The sequence below is a fragment of the Panicum virgatum genome, chromosome 9K, assembly GCF_016808335.1.
Source record: "Panicum virgatum strain AP13 chromosome 9K, P.virgatum_v5, whole genome shotgun sequence".
NCBI classification, from domain to species: Eukaryota; Viridiplantae; Streptophyta; class Magnoliopsida; order Poales; family Poaceae; genus Panicum; species Panicum virgatum.
Window position 1 is genome coordinate 50,704,353 of NC_053144.1, and position 22,111 is coordinate 50,726,463.

A 22,111-nucleotide genomic window follows, 5' to 3' on the forward strand; every position below is an offset into this window, starting at 1 on the left:
CTGGGCCTCGACGGCGGCCCGGGGTAGAGGGGAAAGGAAGGTGGGCCCACGGGAGGTCGAATCCCCTCCTTAATTCGAGCAGAGGGGGTCCGAGGTGGTGGCGCCACGGTGGCGAGCGGCAGCGGGCGACGGCGAGCTTGGGGCGGCGCCACGGAGCGCGGCGGCGGCCGGGAAGTGAGGGAAAACGGAGAGGGGATTGAGGAGGTCCGGTTGCCCTACCTGACTTGGGCTAGAGCGCAGCGAGGAGGGGTGCTCCGCGATGGCAGGCGTTCGGGAGCGGCGGCTATGGCGGGCGGCGGCTCTAGGAGGTCAGGAAGGCGGCAGTCGGTGGTGCTTGTGGGTTGGGGGAGCAGAGGAGCGGCGCTGAGGTCACTTTATAGGCGGCGTAGGTCGGTGGAGGCGAGGGTGCGTCGGTGGCGACCCGGCGGACCTCGCGGCCGGCCTTAATGGCGGTGGGGGCCGGCTCAGCGCTGGGCGTCAACGGCGGTCGGAGCTCGAGCAGTGAGGCGACGTGACGCCTCAGGCAGGCGGCGACCGCCGCAGGCGGCGCTGTGCCGAGGTCGCCGCCGCTGTGCGGTGTCAACGGTGGTCGTGGGCGAGCGGCGTGGCTTTGCGTGAGCGTGTGCGCTGAGGCGGGGCACGGTGGTGCAGGCGAGCGGGGCCGGCGGCGTGGGCGCGCGCACTGCTCGGGTTGTCGGGCGGAGCGAGGGGCGCGCGTGGCGGGGTGGCGCACGGGCCGGTGGCGAGTCCGCGCGCGTGCGTGCGCGTGCGCGCGACGTCGCGGCGGCGCTGGAGCAGCTCAGCGTGGCGTGTCGGGGTGCGCGGGCTGGGCAGGCGGAGCACGGCCAGGGGGGCGCGCGCGGTCGGCGCGCCGTGCGCGCGGGTGCTTGCGGAGTGCGTGGGCACGGCTGTGCGGGCGGCCGCGGCGCGGCGCGTGCTTGCGTGCGCGCGCGTGCGCACGCGCGGTGGAGCAGGCGCGCGGGGGGGGGGGGGGGGGGTCGAACCGGAGCGGCGGAGTGGAGCAGGCAGTGCGGCCGGGCGGCGCACGGGAGCAGAGAGGGAGGAGGGATCGAGCGCGCGGGGTAGGAGGAAGGAGAGAGAAGGAGAGGGAAAAGAAAAGAAAAAGAAAATGGGAAAAAGAAGAAAAAAGAAAAAGGAGGGAAGAGAAATAAAGAGAGAAAGATAGAGAGGGGAAAAAGGAGAGATTCGCGCCGTGATGGTGGCGCCCGGTCGGCCACGCGCGGCGCCTGGGCGTGCGGCGCGCAGGCCGAGGGCCAAACAGGGATGGGACAGCGGAAGATCTGGGTGCCGGCTCGGTTCCTCGGGGTATCGGGAAGTCAGGCGGAAGATGAAACAAGAAAGGGATCGAGCTCAACGACAAAACAAGGGTTAGCGCGCGATTTATTTTTGTTAGATTTTTGGGATGTCACAAACCTACCCCACTTAAAATGAATCTCGTCCTCGAGATTCGACTGGTTCCTAAACAGGTGGGGAAATTCCTTCTTCAGGGCGTCTTCGCGTTCCCACGTAGCTTCTTTTACTCCGTGTCTGCTCCACTGAACTCTGCAGATTCGTACTTCGGAGTTTCTGGTCCTCCTGGTGACGGTGTCTAGAATCTTGACCGGTACCTCTTGATACCGCAAGTCTGGCTGCAGATCTATCGTTTCAACCGGCACATGCTCTACTTCGGGTATCCTCAAACACCTTCTCAACTGCGAGACATGGAATACTGGGTGGATATCCGACATTTCTTCTGGTAGCTCCAAACGGTATGCTACCGCTCCAACTTTCTTCAAAACTCGGTATGGTCCAATATACCGAGGGGCCAATTTTCCTTGTACTTGGAATCTTCGGGTTCCTCGAATAGGCGATACCTTGAGATACACGAAATCTCCTGGGTTGAAACTTATTTCGCGTCTTTTCTTGTCGGCGTAGCTCTTCTGTCGGGACTGGGCCGCTTTTATCTTTCCTCGAATCTCGGCGACTCTTTCTTCGGCTTCTTTTATGAGTGCGGGTCCGACTAGGGCACGTTCTCCAACTTCTGACCACATCAGAGGGGTTCTGCATTTTCTTCCATAGAGAGCTTCAAACGGTGACATGCCCAAGCTTGCTTGGTACCCGTTGTTGTATGAGAACTCGGCGTAGGGTAGACTCTGCTCCCAATCCTTGCCATAAGTGAGGACACATGCTCTCAGCATATCCTCCATGATCTGATTCACCCTTTCCGTCTGACCATCCGTCTGCGGATGATAAGCGGAACTAAAGTCTAGCTTGGTGCCCATGGCTTTATGCAAACTCTTCCAAAATCTTGAGGTGAACTGGGTCCCTCTATCTGAAACGATTCGGCTGGGCACACCATGCAATTTCACTATGTTCTCTATATAGAGCTTAGCTAGCTTCTCTCCGTCATAGTTGGTCCGTACGGGTATGAAGTGAGCTGATTTAGTAAGGCGATCCACTATTACCCATATGGAGTCATGTCCTTTTTGGGTTCTGGGCAAGCCCACCACAAAGTCCATTCCTACTTCATCCCATTTCCACACCGGGATGGGTAGGGGTTGCAGTAATCCTGCCGGCTTCTGGTGTTCAGCTTTGATTCTCTGGCAAGTATCGCAACGGGCGACAAATCGTGCAATATCTGCCTTCATCCCATTCCACCAATACTTCTGTTTTATGTCCATGTACATTTTGGTGGATCCTGGGTGAATTGAGTAGGCCGAGTTATGGGCTTCATCCATAATCATCTGCCTGAAATCTCCTTTCTGGGGCACACAAATTCTGTCTTTATACCACAACGTTCCCTTATTATCAACTCGAAAATCTGGGGCCTTATTTTCTCCGGTTTGCCCTCGGATTTCCATCAGTCCTTTGTCCGATCTTTGGGCTTTCCTGATTCTTTCTTCCAGAGTGGATTGAACGTTCAGCACTTGGCTGGAGCCTCGAGGGACAATGTGCACATTTAATCGTGTCATCTCTTCTTGTAAATGGTCATTCTTAGGCCCGTAAGACTTCCGACTTAGAGCATCAGCTACTACATTTGCTTTCCCTGGGTGATAATGAATTTCCAAATTATAATCTTTGACTAATTCTAGCCATCTTCTTTGCCTCAAGTTCAAGTCCGGCTGGGTGAAGATATACTTCAGACTTTTATGGTCGGTGAAGATTTCACACTTATTTCCAATCAAATAATGCCTCCAGATCTTAAGTGCGTGCACTACGGCTGCAAGCTCCAAATCATGAGTCGGGTAATTTTGCTCATGAGTCCTGAGCTGACGGGAAGCATATGCAACGACTTTCCCATCTTGCATCAGCACATAACCTAATCCTTGTCGGGACGCATCACAATAGATGACAAAATCCCGATGAATATCCGGCAGGGTTAGCACTGGGGTTGTCGTCAATCTTCGCTTCAACTCCTGGAAACTCCTTTCGCACGACTCCGTCCAGGTGAACTTCTTTTCTTTCTTGAGCAGCTCTGTCATGGGCCGGGCTATTTTAGAAAACCCTTCAATGAATCTCCGATAATACCCAGCTAATCCAAGAAAACTCCTGATCTCACTCACATTGGTCGGCGGCTGCCAGTTGGATACTGCTTCGACCTTCTCGGGGTCTACTGCCACTCCTTCTGCGGTCAAAATATGACCAAGGAAGGCTACTTTCTCCAGCCAAAATTCACACTTGCTGAATTTGGCGTATAGCCTATGCACTCTCAGTTTTTCCAAAACTACCCTCAGGTGCTGTTCGTGCTCCTGAATGCTCTTCGAGTAAATAAGTATGTCGTCAATGAAGACTACGACAAACTTATCTAGCTCGTCCATAAACACTTTGTTCATGAGGTTCATGAAATAGGCAGGTGCATTTGTCAGTCCAAAAGACATCACTGTGAACTCAAACTGTCCGTATCGGGTGACAAAGGCTGTCTTCGGGATGTCGCTTTCCCTAATCTTGAGCTGAAAATATCCGGACCTTAGGTCAATTTTGGAAAAGTACTTGGCTCCTTTTAATTGATCGAAAAGATCATCGATCCTGGGGAGGGGGTACTTATTCTTGATAGTGACTTCGTTTAGTGCCCGGTAATCTACACATAACCTCATGCTTCCGTCCTTCTTCTTGACGAATAGAACTGGGGCTCCCCAAGGAGACGAGCTTGGCCTGATGAAGCCAATCCGTTGTAACTCCTCTAGTTGTTTCTTTAACTCTGCCAACTCAGAGGCTGCCATCCTATAGGGTCTTTTGGCTATGGGGGCGGTTCCAGGAACAAGATCAATGACAAATTCTATATCCCTATCTGGTGGCATACCGGGAAGTTCTTCGGGAAAGACATCGGGATATTCATTCACTACTGGGACTTCGTCCAAGTTCTTGGCTTCCATACTGAATATCATCGGGTTTGCTCCGCTTTCCCGGGTGTGACAGGTCACTCGGACTCCCTCTGGGTTTGTCAGATGTACTACCTTGTCCGTACAACCTATGAGGCCATTGTGTTTGCTTAGCCAGTCCATTCCGAGGATCACATCTATCCCTTCTGACTTAAGCACTACTAGGTCTGCTAAAAACTCTACCCCACTTAAATTGATCCTTACCCGTAGACAACCCAGTTGACACCTGATGTCTCCTCCGGGCGTCCGGGTTAATAGGGGTGTTTTTAGTAGTACCGTAGGTATTTTATGTTTCTCCACAAAGCTCGAGGATATGAATGAGTGTGATGCTCCAGAATCAAACAGTACTGTTGCAAGAGTTGAGCTAACTAGGTACTCACCGAGTACTACGCCCTGGGCTCCTTGAGCTTCCTGTGCGTCGATGTTGTTGACACGGGCTCGTCCAAAAGATTGCTGGGATTGCCTCTGCTGGTTGTTGTTGTTGTTGCTGTTGCCACGGAGGGGCACTCGGTTGGCACCGGTCAGAACTGGCTTGGGTCCGTTCACTGTGTTGGAGAAAGCCGAAGTAGCAGGCTTGTTCTTGGCGTAGGGGCAGTCGGCGATGAAGTGACCCGTCTCACGGCAGTTGAAACAGGCTCTCACGTTGCTGTTGTTGTTGGTGACCTGGCTCGCATTATTCTGTGAGGCCCTCATGGTGTTCTGGCTTCTGGGCTGTGTGTTAGGGGCCCGTGGTCCTGTCACTTGAGACTGAGTTTTGTACTGCATTGGGGCTTGGGACCTTGGTGCGTTGTAGCTGAGACTTCTGGTCTTCTGAAAACGATCCTGCTGGCGAGACTTACTCTCCAGAAACTTGCGCTTGTTCTCTTTCCTTTCATCAATCTTAGCCTTCTCGGTGAGGATTGCCTTGTTCATCAAGGTGTTGAAATCCGGATAGATCTGAGGGGTGAGCAAGGTCCTGAGTTCCGGGTTTAGTCCCTTCTTGAACATGTCCTGCTTCTTCTCGTCGTCGTTCACTTCATCTGGCGCATATCGAGACAGCTCCATAAACTGGTGAGTATATTCTTCCACCGACATACTCCCCTGCTGAAGTGCGCGGAACTCATCTGCCTTGCGCTTCATGGTGGCCGAGGGGATGTGATAACGGCGGAATTCCCTCACGAATTCATTCCAGGTGATGGTGGAGGCATCTCTGGCAGCAACGCAGTAATTCTCCCACCAGGCTAAGGCAGTCCCGGTGAGTTGATGTGCAGCCAGAAGAACTTTATCACGATCCTGGCACCCAAATGGCTCGAGCTTCCTCTGGATCACGCGGAGCCAGTCATCTGCATCCAGGGGGTTGCTGGATCCGGCAAAAGTGGGTGGCTTGGCCCTCAGAAAAGCTGTCAGCTTGTCATTAAAGGTCTGCTCTCGTGGCTGCCTGTTCACTAGAGCATTGGCCAGTGTCTCCAGTATGAGAGTCTGGTTATGGATTACTTGTGCCAGGTCCACGAAAGGTGGTGGTGGTGGTGGTGGCAGCTGTGCACCATGATTTTCTCCTCTGCCCTGACTCACTTCTTGTTCTTCCTGCGGATGGTTTTGCCCGTCAGGGTGTACTCCTGCATCAGCAGCTGCAGGGTCCCTGACTCGGGAGGCCCTTGTGATGCTCCGGGAAACCATCTGCAGAACGAGTGGATTGGGACTAAGATTAGGTGATGTTTAAGTTGGTTAAGTCGTATTTTTGAAAGGCAGTGTCTATTTACTGCCGGCAAGCACACAATCAACAAGCAATCATCACAAACAACAAGCACAAGCAACTTTATTACAGCAAGGGTGGTACAACAAGGGGCAAGATCAAACGCGTACTACACGACCGGGTACACAACTACAAAAGAAAAGGGGCACTGATCTTCTTCGGACCACACGGCTTCATCCCTTGACGGTCGCTAGCACTTTAGGCAGACTCATTGGCTTGTGTGGGTTCCTCCCTCGGAAAGGAACTCGCGTTCTCCGGGGAAATGAGTGGTCCTGGCTCTCCTTCTTCTAGACCTCCGTTTTCCCGGGGTTGCGTTGCGGCTTCTCTTGCGGCGGTGGCCGTAGACCTTCCAGGGTTCTCGGGTGGGGCTAGTGGGTTCCCAACGAGTGGTCCCCATCCTATGACGGGCGTTCCGAGCAGAACATGGTCTTCTCCTATTGCCGGGACTGGGGTTCCACTACTAGTCCATTCTTGCATACGCCGGTCTCGGGCTTGCCTGAGGCTCTCCTGAGCAACTGCTTCACTGCCTACCGCTGCTGCGGCTCTTGCCTCGGCTTGGACTGCTCGGATCTGCTGCAGTCTTAGTGCGAGCTCTGCTTGCTCGGCTCGATGGGTCTGTTCCCTCAGCAAGTTGGCTTGCTCGTCGAAGAGCTGATCCAAGGAGGCTAGGTAGGTAGCTACTTGGTACAGGAGGACTTCTTCATGGCGGCGCCGTTCCAGGCTTCTCATTCGAGCTTCCCAAACTGGTGTCCTGATGGCTGGTGGGAAGAACCTCATTGGTGTGGGGGTGAGGTGTCCTTCGAAAATCCGGCACAGATAACGAAGTGCTTTCCTGACGGCTAGGGGATAGGTGTCCTGGTGCCTAAACCCTGTAGCAGTCACTCGCCATGACAGGATGTCGGGGTAGCGGTCACTTCTGGCGACGACTAGGATCACCCTGCAGCGGAGAGTGCCATGATGCTCGTACTCTCTGCTGTAGTACCTTGGACGTTCCGTGACGCCAAGGCTCTCCAGGGCGTTGATCAAGAGGCTGGGGAAGCCAGGTGCAGCTTGGCAGTCGCCCTGGGTCCATCCTTCCTCAGCCATCTGAAAACAAAGATATGGTGAAAAACTTGCACAATTATTTGGGGTACACAAAGGGGTAGATGATTTTTATTTATGGCGTCATGGGGGGTACAACTTCATGGGTACATGATTATTATTAGAGCAAAGGTTCTAGCTTGGAGACAACTCCTATCATGGAGACTCTTCCTCGATCCTAAGAGGGCGCTTCCTCAGTGGGAGATACTGATCCATCATGCCATCCTCGGTCTGAGTTCCTTTATCCCAGTGGGTCTCTTCAGGTTCTTCTTCCCCTGTCTGAGTACCTACGTCCCAATGGGTTTCCATGGGTTCTTCTTCTTCGTCCTCCTCTATCCATCCGCCTATTCCCCAGCGAGCCTCGTACCTCCGCATCCGAGCTTGGAGAGCGGCTAGCGAGTCCTCGGCGCGTGTGGCTCTTGCCCGCTGTTCTTCCAGTTCTTCCTCTTTTTCATCCATTTGGACTTGGAGGGCGGCTAGGGAATATTCGGCATGGAAAGTCCTCGACCGTTGTTCCTCCATCTCCTGGGTTGCTTTTTCTGCTCTGTGGACCTGCTGTTTCAGTTGTGCTGCTTGCTCGCGATAGAGCTCATCCAGGCCGGTGAGATAGATGGATAGGTGAGAGACCGTGTCTTCCAGGTCTTCTTCTTCTCTTCCAAGTCCTCTCATCCTGGCAATCCATGTGCGTCCTCTTCCTTCGGTCGGCGGGAAAAATCCCATAGGAGTCCGCTGGAGGTGATGCCTGTAGATCATACGCAGACGTCGTAGGGCTTTGCGGGCGGCTTTCCGATAGGTATCCGGGAAACGAAATCCAGTGGTGGAGATGAACCAAGGGTCCACATCAGGGTAGCGGGTGCTCCTTGCTATGAAGATCATCAGGTCACACCGAAGAGTGCATTTGGAGTCATACTCCCGGTAAAGAAACTCTGGCGGATCCACAACTCCAATGCGTTCCAGGCTGAGTATCAACAACTTAGGAAGGCCGGGCTCTGCGAAACAGATTCCGCCGATCCATCCATTGTCAGCCATCTGGAACAGGGCAAGAACCAAGGGTAAGTGTTTGTGTGAGGAAAGGATTAAGGATAGAAAAGTCCTAAGGTGATAGGTCCTGAAAACGGGTTTCGCTCCTAGGGTCTCGTCCTACGGCCAACCTACGGCTCTGATACCACCTGAAGCGTCCCCTCAAAAGAGAAGACTTAAATGTGATACAAAACATCAGTCCCAGGAGGCTGATGCCACATTTATTACATCAGATGGTTCAAAACCTTACAAACCTTGGCGGACACTCGATACAGATGATGATAATTATTAACCAAGCTACAACATAACACCAGACTGCAAACCACATAGGGTCCACTACGGGCTCAGAGTACTGCGACAGCGGAGGCATCTCAACGGGGTCGGTTCCACAGGCAAGGTTGGGTGTAGAACGATAACCCTACTCGGCGTCGTCTGGAACGAAGTCCGGATCTTCTTCTGTCAAAAGTGAGAGTGGGGTGAGTACAAACGTACTCAGTAAGTCCAACCACACCCACGAAGGGGGTTATAACAGAATAGTATGCATAGGTAAATCAAGGATAAGGTTTCGGTTTAATTTGACGAAAACGATATTTTATGCAGGGGTTTATTATACGAAAAACCTTTTAGAAATCAGTTTTTGCAGTAACACGGAGTTCAGGTTTTAAAACCGCTACCGGACTCCCCGTCCGTCATAGCACACGGCACCACTGCCGGACACAATTCCAAAACAACTCACACCAGCCCATCCCAGAGAAACACTAGTTATGTGACCACACCGTAACTCGCCCAATACCGTGGGCACGGACTATTCGAATAGATTCTTAACTCTGCAGAGGTGTGCAACTTTACCCACAAGTAGGATACCACAACTCGAACACCGTCGTGTCGGTGTAGATCCCAACATAGCCATTACCCACCATAGCTAAGCCTGACTAGCCATCACGGGATGCACCAAGGGGTCATCGACCGTTCACTTAGGTATAACCGGGCATAAGTCACTCTGGGCTTATCCCTTTTCCTTAGTCACCCGTTGCTCTCAGCTCTCCTGATGGCTATCACACCAACTAGTGGGATTTATGCTACGCCGTTGCCCATACAACGGTCGAGTGGTTTGCACGATAGTGGAGTTAGGTGAGATGACACACCAACTCGGTCCTTAGACGCGACAAGATGGATATCTCCCTTCTTTGCCCTGCCACACAGGCATAGGCACACCAATCGGCAATTCACACAGAAATGCCGTCCATCCCGTCCATACTCATCTTTCGAAAATCCACATTTTATCCCTTCCCACACTCACACATTTTCTTTATCAAATAAATTATGTTATGAGTAAAGTCCTAAGCGTTCTAATATCGATTAACGTCTAAGCAAGATCAGACATTAATCTAGGTGGTCAAGGAATGGTCATCACAAATCAAGGGGTGGCTATCCAACCGTGTTTTCATGCAAGCAAAACATATGCAATTTTATAAAACAGGCCATTGGGTTGTGTTCATAAAAACTAGGACAGAAACATGCATCAAAGGATGGGATTGAACTTGCCGTCTTCAAAGCCTTCGGGGAAGTCTTGACCTTCGGGCTCGGGGTCGCGGGACGGGTCCTCGTTCACCTGCTCACAGCACTGCTCGTCAACGGGTTCTCCGTCGTTCACTCCGTGGTCTACAGCGCACACAAACAGGCACACAATCAAAACACAGAAGATAAAGATTTGTCGTCGAGCTCGAAACGGGAACACATGAAATATAGAGCATAGAGTATTATTTTTGGATGGTTTCTGAGTGGTATGGCCGCAACTGAGCTAGGAGAGGCGGGGTAAAATTTTAGGTTAATCCGGGGTCGTTAGGCACATAAAATGATAGGTCAGGGGAGTGTTTAGGCCCTAAACAGGGGTTCAGGGACCTAATTGTAATTATAATTAAGTAGGCAAGGGCTTGGTTTATATTTTAGAAGTTTCTTGGGTTAATTAAAAAGGGTCAGGGTTTTATTTGTAATTAAGTTTATAAGGTGGGGGGTTTGTTTTGGAAATATAACAAAGGGTAAGGGTTTAATTGAAAAAGGGGCTTAAAAGATTGGGGTTTCTTTGCTGATTAGAGGAAAGGGGAGGGGGCTCAAGGCAAAACTGCCTTTCCCCTTCCTCTCACCGCTGGAAACAGGGGAGGGGTGGGCGGCGCACGGCGGCGGCCGATCCGGCCGCCCTGGGCCTCGACGGCGGCCCGGGGTAGAGGGGAAAGGAAGGTGGGCCCACGGGAGGTCGAATCCCCTCCTTAATTCGAGCGGAGGGGGTCCGAGGTGGTGGCGCCACGGTGGCGAGCGGCAGCGGGCGACGGCGAGCTTGGGGCGGCGCCACGGAGCGCGGCGGCGGCCGGGAAGTGAGGGAAAACGGAGAGGGGATTGAGGAGGTCCGGTTGCCCTACCTGACTTGGGCTAGAGCGCAGCGAGGAGGGGTGCTCCGCGATGGCCGGCGTTCGGGAGCGGCGGCTATGGCGGGCGGCGGCTCTAGGAGGTCAGGAAGGCGGCGGTCGGTGGTGCTTGTGGGTTGGGGGAGCAGAGGAGCGGCGCTGGGGTCACTTTATAGGCGGCGTAGGTCGGTGGAGGCGAGGGTGCGTCGGTGGCGACCCGGCGGACCTCGCGGCCGGCCTTAATGGCGGTGGGGGCCGGCTCAGCGCTGGGCGTCAACGGCGGTCGGAGCTCGAGCAGTGAGGCGACGTGACGCCTCAGGCAGGCGGCGACCGCCGCAGGCGGCGCTGTGCCGAGGTCGCCGCCGCTGTGCGGCGTCAACGGTGGTCGTGGGCGAGCGGCGTGGCTTTGCGTGAGCGTGTGCGCTGAGGCGGGGCACGGTGGTGCAGGCGAGCGGGGCCGGCGGCGTGGGCGCGCGCACTGCTCGGGTTGTCGGGCGGAGCGAGGGGCGCGCGTGGCGGGGTGGCGCACGGGCCGGTGGCGAGTCCGCGCGCGTGCGTGCGCGTGCGCGCGACGTCGCGGCGGCGCTGGAGCAGCTCAGCGTGGCGTGTCGGGGTGCGCGGGCTGGGCAGGCGGAGCACAGCCAGGGGGGCGCGCGCGGTCGGCGCGCCGTGCGCGCGGGTGCTTGCGGAGTGCGTGGGCACGGCTGTGCGGGCGGCCGCGGCGCGGCGCGTGCTTGCGTGCGCGCGCGTGCGCACGCGCGGGGGAGCAGGCGCGCGGGGGGGGGGGGGGGTCGAACCGGAGCGGCGGAGTGGAGCAGGCAGTGCGGCCGGGCGGCGCACGGGAGCAGAGAGGGAGGAGGGATCGAGCGCAGCGGGGTAGGAGGAAGGAGAGAGAAGGAGAGGGAAAAGAAAAGAAAAAGAAAATGGGAAAAAGAAGAAAAAAGAAAAAGGAGGGAAGAGAAATAAAGAGAGAAAGAGAGAGAGGGGAAAAAGGAGAGATTCGCGCCGTGATGGTGGCGCCCGGTCGGCCACGCGCGGCGCCTGGGCGTGCGGCGCGCAGGCCGAGGGCCAAACAGGGATGGGACAGCGGAAGATCTGGGTGCCGGCTCGGTTCCTCGGGGTATCGGGAAGTCAGGCGGAAGATGAAACAAGAAAGGGATCGAGCTCAACGACAAAACAAGGGTTAGCGCGCGATTTATTTTTGTTAGATTTTTGGGATGTCACAATGCGCAAGTCCTCCGACGACGCCGGCGGCCCGCCCCGACTGTCCCCGCCATGCCGCCCTGGCCACGCGGCCGCCCTCGCCGCAGCCGTCCTCGCCCCGCCGCCCTCGCCGCGTGGCCGCCCCGCGCCTACCCCGCGCCGAGCTCCCTCCCAGCTTCCAGCCATGGCAGAGGAGGCCTTCGCGCGCGCGGTCGACGACGGCCTCAAGCTCATCAAGTGCCTCGGCCAACGGTGTGCGCGCCCGACAGCGCCGTCATGTCGCGCGCCGACAGGCCCTTGGCCCGAAATGCGGCGACGAGGGAGGGCAGGCCGGACCAGGGGAGGCGTCGCGGTTGGCGGCGCGCGCGTCCAGCGGCCGACACGCACGTTCCACGAGGGGCCCCAGGAGCGACACGGCGTCGCAGGCGGCGAGCGCGAGCACGTCCGCGCATGAGGCGGTGCCCGGGCAGGCAGCCTCGGCCGCGGCCTTGGCGGCGTCGACCACCTCGTACCCGCGCAGGGAGCCGGCGTTGGGCCCGGCGCCTTTCTCGCCGCCGTCGTCGTCGAGGAGCACGGAGGCGTCGCAGCCGTTGACGAAGCAGTCGTGGAAGAAGAGGCAGGTGAGCCCCCGCAGCGGGTCGACGGCGAAGGCAGCGCGGCGTGCCCCCGCGCGGGTGCGCCGGAGCCCGGAGAGGCGGAGCTCCGCGACGCGACCGGCGCGGCAGGTGACGCCGCACCACGCGGCGCAGGGGTCGGCCCTGGTGGGCCAGTCGCGAGCGCGGCGTCGCGGATGGCGGCGCGCGCGTCCAGGCGGCACGGCCCGAGTCGGCCGCCACGGCGCGCGCCACCGCGGACCGCACGGCCGGCTGCAGCGCCGGGTTTAGGGCACCGCCTGGCCGCCCGCGCCGCGGCAGCCCTGGCCGCGCGGCCGCCCCGCCTCGGCCATCCTCGCCCCGGCCTCTCGGGGCCGCCCTCGCTGCTCAGCGACCCCGCCCCCCGCCCTCGCCACGGCCGTCCTCCCCGCGCGGCGGACTGCCCCGGCCGTCATCGCCGCGGCCGCCCGTGCCCCGCGGCGGCCCCGCCTGGCCGCCTTCGCAGCGGCCGCCCCGGCGGCCGGGATCCGAGGGTGTGGGCCAGCGAGGGAGGGGCCGCGCAGGGGCCTTGGCGTCGGTGGTGGGCGCTTCGGCGGCCTCACGCTTCTTGGCAACGGGCCTCGGCGGCCGGGACAGGCGAGGACGCGCCCTTCTTCTTCCTCTTGCTCTTGGGCGGCGATGACAGCTTCTTCTTCTTTCTTGGTCCGCGCAAGGGAGCCTGTGGCCAGGAGAAGGCAGAGGAGGACGACACTTTTAACAGCGTAAGGGGCACAATAGACAATTTCATAGGAAAGTCCCCCCTGTCAAGACTGCTGTTAAGTTTTAACAGCAGGTGGACGGAATGACGAGACAGGAACTTAACAGCAGTCGAGACAGAATGACGAGACAGAATGACGATAGTATAGAAGTGTCTCCAAACTTTTTAGAGACATACACGTTGTGACAAGGTATACATGTAAAAGCCTCCCTACCTAGAGGCTAGAGACGCGCCCGCCCCCGACCCCCCGAGGCCCCGGCGGCCCACCGCTTTCCTGCGCCGCCACCCACACCTTGCCCCCTCGCCGGCCCGTCCCCTACTCCGCCCACGGCAAACCGCGGCCGGCGCCCTCACCGCCGCCGCCGACCACCACTGCCTGGCGGCCAGCCGCAGCCAGCGGCGACCTTGCCGTCGCCATGCCTCGGGGCGCCGCCGTTTCCCAGCCTCCGCCGCTCCTCCGCGCACGCCTCAACTCCGCTGCACAACCACCGCCGGCCAAACCGCCGCCTTGCCTACCTCGGTTGCGCATTTCTGGGCTCCTATTGTTCGGGTTTCTGGCTCCTTTGGAAGATGCGAAAGGCTAGAGGACCGGAGCGGCGAGATCCAAGGAAGAGGACAGGCAGGTTCTGGGAAACATATGCCGAGATGACAGAAACGGAGCGGAGGGAAGCGAAGAACCAAATGTCCTAAAACGTGGATGCAGTGGCCGCGTTCGGGCGACATAGTGCTTGCTGGAAGAGGATTACGGGGTGGTGTTTGCCGGAATAGTTGGTCCGATTGCACTGCTGCTCGGCCACTCGGCCACGTCCACGGAGCAGTCGGCCATTGAAGGTGGCCACGCTGATGTGGCCATTGCTCAATTCACCTTTCTTCACTGCAGATGTTTGCATTATCCTAGTTACTGCTCGCCATAAGGAACTCACAAGACGGAGAAGGGTCTGGCAAGTTGCATTTGAAGGTCAAGAAGAGATATATTCAAAATTTGCAGAAGGGCCGCTGTTGAGAAGTGCAAAGGCTTGCCATTGGCAACCAGGACACCAAATAAAGAAATGGTCAGAAGTTCTGAAAAATGAGCTTCGGGACATGGAGAAGTCATGAGCTTCGGGACATGGAGAAGTCATGCACTGGGATTATGCGGGTGCACTGCTTAAACATGAGTTTCCAGCGCATGTCTTTGTATTTTGAATGGTGTTCCATTGCCCTGTCACCTGTCATTAAAGACGCTCATTGTCCTATGGTTCCCTCAGGTAAACTCACTTGTAAAGATGAGGTAATTTCTCTATGGAAGCTACTTATCTTTCTCTCTCAGCTTGTAGAAATGGTTAGTGCCATGATGGAAATCTGAATCTCAGTGACTTAGTTCAGGAAACTCGTGGCAATTTGTATGTTGTACTTGACCTTACCAATGAGCTTGTGCATACTGCTGTTGTATTAATTCCTTTTTTTCTTAGTTTGAAAGATCATGTAAATGTTAGGATGACTCATGAGCCACTAAGATGTCCGCTTGATATTGATTCTATCAAACATATCTTTACACTCGTTTGTTTTATCATCAGTTTTCATTATAGATACTCCACTAAGTTAATGCTATTCTAATTAGTATGGATACTTTTCAATCTCAGATGTATCTACACCTGAGCTTTGGATTGCAACTCGTGCAACCTACAGAATTCTTAAAAATCATACATGCAGAACAACTGTGACGACCCTCTTTTCATATAATAAGATAAGATGGTATCTTGCTTACAGCAATATGGCTGCTTTTGTACTAAACATCTACATATTTTGATTATTTTCAATTCCAGGCTCTTGTGCTTGCAGATACCATACTGTGCACGGCCCCCTTCCCCCCTACAACAGAGAGTCCAAGACTTACTCTCATTGCTTTTGTGTAATCACTCATTTACTAGATGTGTTCCATTGACAACTTGCATGCTATGTCTCATTGCTCTTTAAATGGCATAATATTAGATTCTGTATGAAATGACCAATGGCCTATTTTTCTAAGTATATTTTGCATTATAATCATATATCTGCGATCATAGATAACAGTGTTTTTTTGTTTAACCTCTATGGTTCATATACAAAATTTCGTTTTAATTGACTGGGCACACATTCAATCAGTCTTGCTCCTAAGTTCCTTTTTCTGGTCACTTCATGTATGGGCCCTTCATTTTTATACTAAAAACAATGCACTAAAATGGGCCTGAATAATGCAAATAGATTGGTGAAAGGCAAGTATTTTCCATCTGTATCATTGTGCTGCATATATTTTGTTGATCAATTGTTTGTTGATCTCATCTGATAAGTGATTGGAAGTTTCTTATGGTGATTAACACTTATATTTGCTATATGCATGAATGTGTTTAATTTGCATGCCTCTTGTACTAGCACGTTGTGTCATGAATTTTCCCTTCTTTTTTTTATTGGTACGAAAGTGAAATGAATAGCACTGGAATTGTATCAATACACTTTCATAGTGCCTGTGACTGCCATATTCCTTGTTAATTTATCAAGGAATGTGTTTTTTGCTCCATGAGAAAGCAAAGGTTCCACATCAAAACAGTACAGGGGCACAACCAACAAAACATAATGTAGCTAATAACATATTCTTATCCTTGTAAATATTATTCTAGAGAAAAGATATCCCTGTTGGTGAGAATAAAACTTCTTACTCCTTATTCTAGGAATTTCGAATTAGATCTAACTGAAGCTGCATGAACTGATCAACTATGTCTTGCAATCAGCATGCAAAACATCAGCTACCGATTGAAAACCAAAGAAATGACCATACAATATGAGAAATATGCAGCAATGCAATAAAGTAACCTTATAATTGCATTACAGTGACTCACATCCTGCTAAGTATTTCCACCTGTAGGCACTTTATTATGTAGATCATCACCTAGCTTTTGCTGTAAGATTCATCAGCTAAAAGTAGCATCTGCACTATGGATTCCATAGTTGGCCTTTTGTTCCTGTCTTCATCCAAGCATGAGACAGACAATCTGATCAGTGTCCTTACCTGCGTGCAGTTGAATTGTCCGTTCAGCCTGCAATCCACAACCTCGGCAATTGAAGAGGGTTCCTCTCTATCCAACATATCAGCAAGCGTTCCTACAAGCTTCCTGAGCACCCTATGCACCTCTTCATCGGCACCTACAGCCAGGTCGAGAACTCTTTTACCCAAAAGTAGTTCAATAAGCAAAACCCCATAGCTATACACGTCAACTTTGGCTGTGATCTTAAGACTGCTGATCCACTCTGGAGCGATGTAGCCTATGGTTCCTCGCACTCGTGACACATTCTGATCGGTTCCACCTCTGTTCAACAGTTTCGCCAACCCAAAGTCAGCAATCTTGGGTTCTAGATTCTGATCCAAGAGTATGTTCTCCGGTTTCACGTCACAGTGTATTACCCACTCAAGACATTCATGGTGAAGATAAGCCAAACCCTTCGCTACACCTAACGCAATATTAAACCTCTGCTTCCACTCTAGCAGAATGTTTTCCTTGAATAGGATGTTAGCTAATGATCCGTTCTCAATATACTCGGTGACTAACATCCTGTGGCAGCTTTCAGAGCAAAACCCCCATATTCTTACTAGATTCATATGATTGATTCTCCCAATTATGCTCAATTCTGCTTGAAATTCTTCCTCGCCTTGCCTTACATTTTCCAGCATCTTAACAGCCACTCCTCGACTATCATCTAAGATTCCCTTGTAGACGATCCCTGAGCCTCCTCTTCCTAGCTCATCTTTGAAATTTCTGGTTGCCTTCACCAACTCTTTGTAGCTGTATCTTCTGAAGTTGCTAGCCATCACCTTGTACCCTTCCTCAACTGCCTGTATTTCTGACGCTCCCAACTCCCTTCTCAAAACAAAGCACCATACCAACGCAATGAAGAAAACTTCAAGAACAAAAATTACACCTGCAAACCCGTAGAAGTAAAGCCATTTTGCTTCCCCCTGACTGGTCTTGTGAATCTCTGGAAATGGTTCCAGTGGTGTTTTATTGCTCATCTTTCTACAATCAGGATGGTACTCTCTTGAAATAAGCAAATCAATTCGGGGAACAGAGATGCCTGAAATATTAACACTCATGGGGAGCTTGAGATACATGGTGCGATATGACTTGTTAGGCGGCGTGTATGCCTTCCCGTTGAAAAGGAAAGACTTTGGATAGCATGACCCTGTTCCTCCCTGGTACAGAAAGCCTTTGCAGGTGCAGTCTCTCCTACATTTGTTCTTGCAAGCCTTCAAGGATATCTGGTCGTAATGCTGCTGATCAGATCCCCAAAAGTCGGTGCCAGGAAGTGGCACGAACTGGACAGGTTGCACTTGGTCAATGGTACAGTTAATGTCTACTTGAAGACTACAGCCTTGGCTCCAGTTCCCAGGGTTGTTCATCACATAACCTGGTGGGCAAAAGCATGTAGGTGCCGGCAAGTAGTGGCAGATCCCATTTGGACCACACAAACCATGAATATTGCAGGGTTGAGACATTGCAATCCAGGAAACCATCCATCCCCCATTTGAACTGTTCAAGCTGTAGAGCCGGAGATTGCCATCAGGATCCAGAGTGAGCCTTCTTTTGATCCCAAGACCTTGATCAGAGGCAACAAGTGCTTGCTGGTTGGCGAAATCACTTGAAAAGAAATTTCCGGTATCATCTAGACCCCCAAACCTTGTGTTGTTATACCGATTCCTGTTATTCTGATACTCCCCATTGTCAGGGTCTGGCCAATATATTTCATGAACATCTGCATCGTCATATAAAAGGGACAATATCGACGAGTCCGTGAAATGAAATATGTGGTGACCTGGGACATGCAATCCTGTGGTGGAGACCAGCTTCGTGGTTGCAGTTATGCGCTGCGTGGGGAGCAGGGTGTCTGTTGGTGAATCGAAGCTCTGCCACACAACAATGCCGCTGGAGTTCTTCATGACAAGGTTCCCGGTTTCCAGGAGCTGAGCATACTGCACGTCTACTGAGTTGTCGCCTTGGGCCTGCCACACCACCGCACCGTCGTAGTCCGTGAGGACCAAGGCGCTGCCTTTCTTCAGGGTGACTGCCGCCGCCCTGGCGTGCACTGGGCGGCCGCGGTTCGCAGTCCAGACGACAGTCTTGCTCGAGTGGGTGTACCATATTGAGAAGGTGAAGGCGTTGGTGTAGATGCTGTTGAAGCCGCAGGTGAAAGTGCCGTCCCGCGAGCGCAGGATGTCAGTCTGGTACTTGTTGACGGAGAGCAAGGATCCCGGCAGTAGAGTGTCTCGAGGCGCAGCACTCGAGAGGAGGGGATGCAGTGATAATAGGAGTGGAAGGATGGCGAGCAATGTTGCCATGGCTGAAGTCTGAACAGATGGTAGGGCTAATGAGGGCGCTGCTTCTCAAGCTCTCTTATGCCCAAGCTGCACTTCTCAATTCTCCTCTCATACGATGTCCACGAGCACGGAGGGTAGGCGTTCAGGATCACAGCCATATTCAAAGTTGTTTCTCATGTTTAATATGGTTGGCTGGAGTCATGATGTACTTTGCCTTTATGTCAGCATCTGATTTGTGCATTATCTTGGGTCCTAAACGTTACTATATTGCTACCTAACCTTTTCTATCTGTTGTTAATTTGGCAGATTTCGAAGGGGGGAATGCACATGGCTTAGCTTCTGTTCGTCGTCAAATTTGGACAGCTACTCATGGGGACTCTGACAGAGACTGATGTGAGTTTTCCAAACGGATTGGTTTCAATTTGCAGTCGTTGCAGTCTTGGTCAAGAAACCTATGGCCACATTATTGATGGCATCTACCTCAAGAGGCTACATGTTGCTTTAGCTCCTGTGAAGCCAAACCATACCAAAATCGGCTGCTGCAGACGCACCGAACAGATACCACAATAATTGAAATTGAAAAATGCAAGATGGCACGTGCGACGTGCCCTTTGCATCCTAGGCTCGCGGACAAAATACGTTGACGGACGCAGGGAGTTTGCAAATTCATGATTACTACTATGCGTGGGTCCCAATTTCCAAAGGTCGATCCAGGGCTGGAGCTGAGAGTCCAGTCATGGGTGCCACTTCTCTTTGTTTTGTTTCCTTTTGAAATAGATTAGTTCGTTTCAAAAAAAAAGAGAAGAGAGATTAGTTTCCAAATAACGACCTCAGGGCTTGTTTTGAGATATATGGGACTGCGGCCACACCAAAAGAGCTACTGGCATGGCATGGTAGTGACGGTCAGTTTTTGGTTACCACGAGTAAGGATGCAAGTGGGTACCCATTGGTATTTTTGGGTTTCTCATTTTAGTTTATTTTCTTCCCCAAATTAATTACATAGTATGTCATTCTAGTTCATTTTATCAAGTTTTGGGTCGACCCAATGACCCAAAAAATGTGGGACTATCCCTAACCACGAGTGTGGGAAAACATTGCTCGTTCACTATTGCAAATGAGTTATTCTGTTCAATGCAATGGCCCTTGGCGTCCGTATCAGTGACTAATTTGTAACTGCAATTTGCAGTAGTTAAATTGATCTGATGTTGAGTTTTCCATTGACGAAATACTTAGTATACAAGTTTGATAAGAGCAAGCACAGCACATCCATCTCCTACCCTTGTCTGACCCCCTCTTCTTTATCTTGTTTGTACATGTGTAACATAAGCTGAGCTACCTTTAAAATGTAGATTTATACATGCTATACAACGTGCCTAAGCTAGATGTTTTGTTTGGTTGCTTCATATGGTTCCATGAACTCAGAGTGGCCAGTTGAATTTTCCAGTATGGTTTGCTAGACTTCCAAGAACACACAGGTGTGTGACGCATGACGGGCGCGAGTTCAGGACCACTTCCATGGCGTCATATCCAACTGCACGCCATTTTGACATGGATGATTTGAAGTTGAAGGCAGCCAGTCTGAACTGCATCGAAGTCTGAAGAATAGCGGTACATTTCAGTTGCTACTTTTTCGGCGAGTGTTTGATTTTGGAAAGATGGAACTGCTCACGAATCAATCTTCTTCTTCTGCTCATCCGCGTCTTCTTGTTCGCCACCGCTCGCTGCCTCGGCGGCGTCAACTGCTCGACGCAGTTCCACGAAGACGCTCGCCGCCCGCCAGCTCGTCTCGCTGCCAAAAGTCCCGCTTCCGCGAGGCGCCGGCCCAGTTGAGCTCCGCCCGCCGCCGTGGTAGTCGGGTCGACGGGGCCACCGGCAACGCCCGCTTGCCGCCATCGTCGTGCGCGGCGCGGCAGAGCCGACGAGGAGTGGAAGCGACGACGGCCCCCGCCAGGACACGATTTGCGTGAGGTTTGGTTGCAGGTGAGGACGACGATCGATCATCTACGCATTGATTGGATGGAGACGAATACGACTTTCCAACGATTTTCTTTTTAAAAAGCATAAACAAAGCACGCCTTCTTTTCGCTTCGCTCGACCTCCACCAACGACACTCAGCTCAAGGCCCTCTTGACTCCGACCTTACCGATATAGAAAAATTGAACTAAAAATTTCAATTAAAAATTGCTATTTCTTTTTTTTATGGAACATACATATCAATATGCCTGGGTAATCCCTCTTCTCCCACTTCCAGTTATTATGTCAATGGGATTTGGACTTTTTCTTATTCCGACAGCAACAAAAAATCTTCGTCGCATATGGGCTTTTCCTAGTATTTTACGAAAAGTTTGCTTTGATTTATGAAAAGTTTGTTTGGATTTACGAAAGGGTTGCTTAAATTTATGAAAAGGTTGTTTAGATATATACATGATTTATTCCTTATTTAAAAATTTGAAAAAAATGGATTTCTTTATTTTATTAATTTTGGATCCAGAAGAAGTAGTATTTCTTTGATCCATATATTATTTGATTCATATACTATCATTTCATCCCCTACAATATCGACAAGTCCATAAGCTTTGGCTTCGTCTGCTGACATAAAAACATCCCTTTCCATGTCTTCGGATACAACCAAAAAATGCTTGCCTGTTCTTAGTGCATAAACCCTTGTGATCATTTCGCGAACTTTGTGTAACTCTTCCACTTCTAGTAAAAATTCTGGTGTCCTTGCCGGCGATCGATCGCTGCTGATCTCCTTCTTCTCAACCTTATCTCCGATCGGACTGATGATCTCCCTCGATGGCAACCGTGTGACGTGCTCAGTATCAGTCTCCTTCCTCTCGGTCTTGTCTTTTATCCCGTTATTGCTTAGGGACGCACGCCCTGGAATGCTCGACGTGGCACGAGCAATGAGCTTGTCCTTGATCCAGCTCACTCGACGCGCAGCCGAGCTTCTTGCTACTCCAAGCACAGCCTGCACGCAATAGTGTAACGGTAGGGGTGACCGTGCACACGACAACCATGAGTGATAAGCCACGCGCGTGCACGTTAATAGTAAATACATAATGCAAGTATGAAAGCAGAGAATAAAAGATATTAACTGAAGCGATAAACTAGACAAGATCTAAGCTACGAAAGCTGGTAATACTAACGAAAGCGAAGAGTAATACTAACGAAAGGCTGAAACTTGCAGATAAGAAAAGTAACACGAGATTAATAAGTAGACGTGCACTAATAAACTAGACGGAGACAGGAAAGGAAATCTAGTTTCACGAAAGTACTAACGAAAGACTGAAACTAACCTGCACTAAACAGAGTAAAAATAAACAAACAATAATCTAAACTAGACAACAAAACTAAATTAAAGACCGCTAAAACTAGATGAAAATACTAATGCGAAAAAATATATTAAATAAAAGACTGCTAAAACTAAATATTATGAAAAGAAATACTAAAAATGAACGTTAATGCAAGAGGGGAAGGAGATTCTCCGTACCCCTTATTTTTATACCACCGTATATCAAAATTGGTATTATACGTACGCGTACGAACGGCATATGGCGGTTTTAACCCCCCCCCCCCACCCCAACTAAGCTAGACTATGCCCCACCCGACCACGGGT

General features: G+C 52.1%; 2 protein-coding genes and 1 long non-coding RNA gene across 3 annotated transcripts; 1 reads left to right on the forward strand and 2 right to left on the reverse strand.

Annotated features, from left to right (window-relative positions):
• Positions 1 to 12,090: 12,090 nt before the first annotated feature.
• LOC120648090 (peroxidase P7-like) lies at positions 12,091 to 13,196 on the reverse strand. Its single transcript, XM_039924852.1, has 2 exons — positions 13,012 to 13,196; positions 12,091 to 12,574 (listed from the first exon to the last, which is right to left on the reverse strand). The coding sequence occupies exons 1-2, from the start codon at positions 13,194 to 13,196 to the stop codon at positions 12,091 to 12,093; spliced, it is 669 nt and encodes a 222-aa protein (XP_039780786.1).
• A 209-nt stretch (positions 13,197 to 13,405) lies between these two features.
• LOC120652035 lies at positions 13,406 to 19,711 on the forward strand. The gene is made up of 2 exons (XR_005666422.1): positions 13,406 to 14,436; positions 18,799 to 19,711. It is a non-coding gene; the product is annotated as an uncharacterized LOC120652035 (long non-coding RNA).
• LOC120652034 (putative receptor protein kinase ZmPK1) lies at positions 15,762 to 18,655 on the reverse strand. Its single transcript, XM_039929721.1, has one exon. It carries the CDS (start codon positions 18,511 to 18,513, stop codon positions 16,072 to 16,074), a length of 2,442 nt encoding a protein of 813 aa, XP_039785655.1. The 5' UTR covers positions 18,514 to 18,655; the 3' UTR covers positions 15,762 to 16,071.
• Positions 19,712 to 22,111: the final 2,400 nt, after the last annotated feature.

What these genes read in the sequence shown, in the direction of transcription:
- LOC120652034 (XM_039929721.1), bottom strand. Translation starts at nt 18,513, where the DNA reads ATGGCAACATTGCTCGCCATCCTTCCACTCCTATTATCACTGCATCCC.
- LOC120648090 (XM_039924852.1), bottom strand. Translation starts at nt 13,196, where the DNA reads ATGAAATTGTCTATTGTGCCCCTTACGCTGTTAAAAGTGTCGTCCTCC. An exon ending in GAGGCCCGTTGCCAAGAAGC is followed by an intron (nt 12,575 to 13,011) that starts GTGAGGCCGCCG and finishes CTGGCCCACCAG; the next exon opens with GGCCGACCCCTGCGCCGCGT.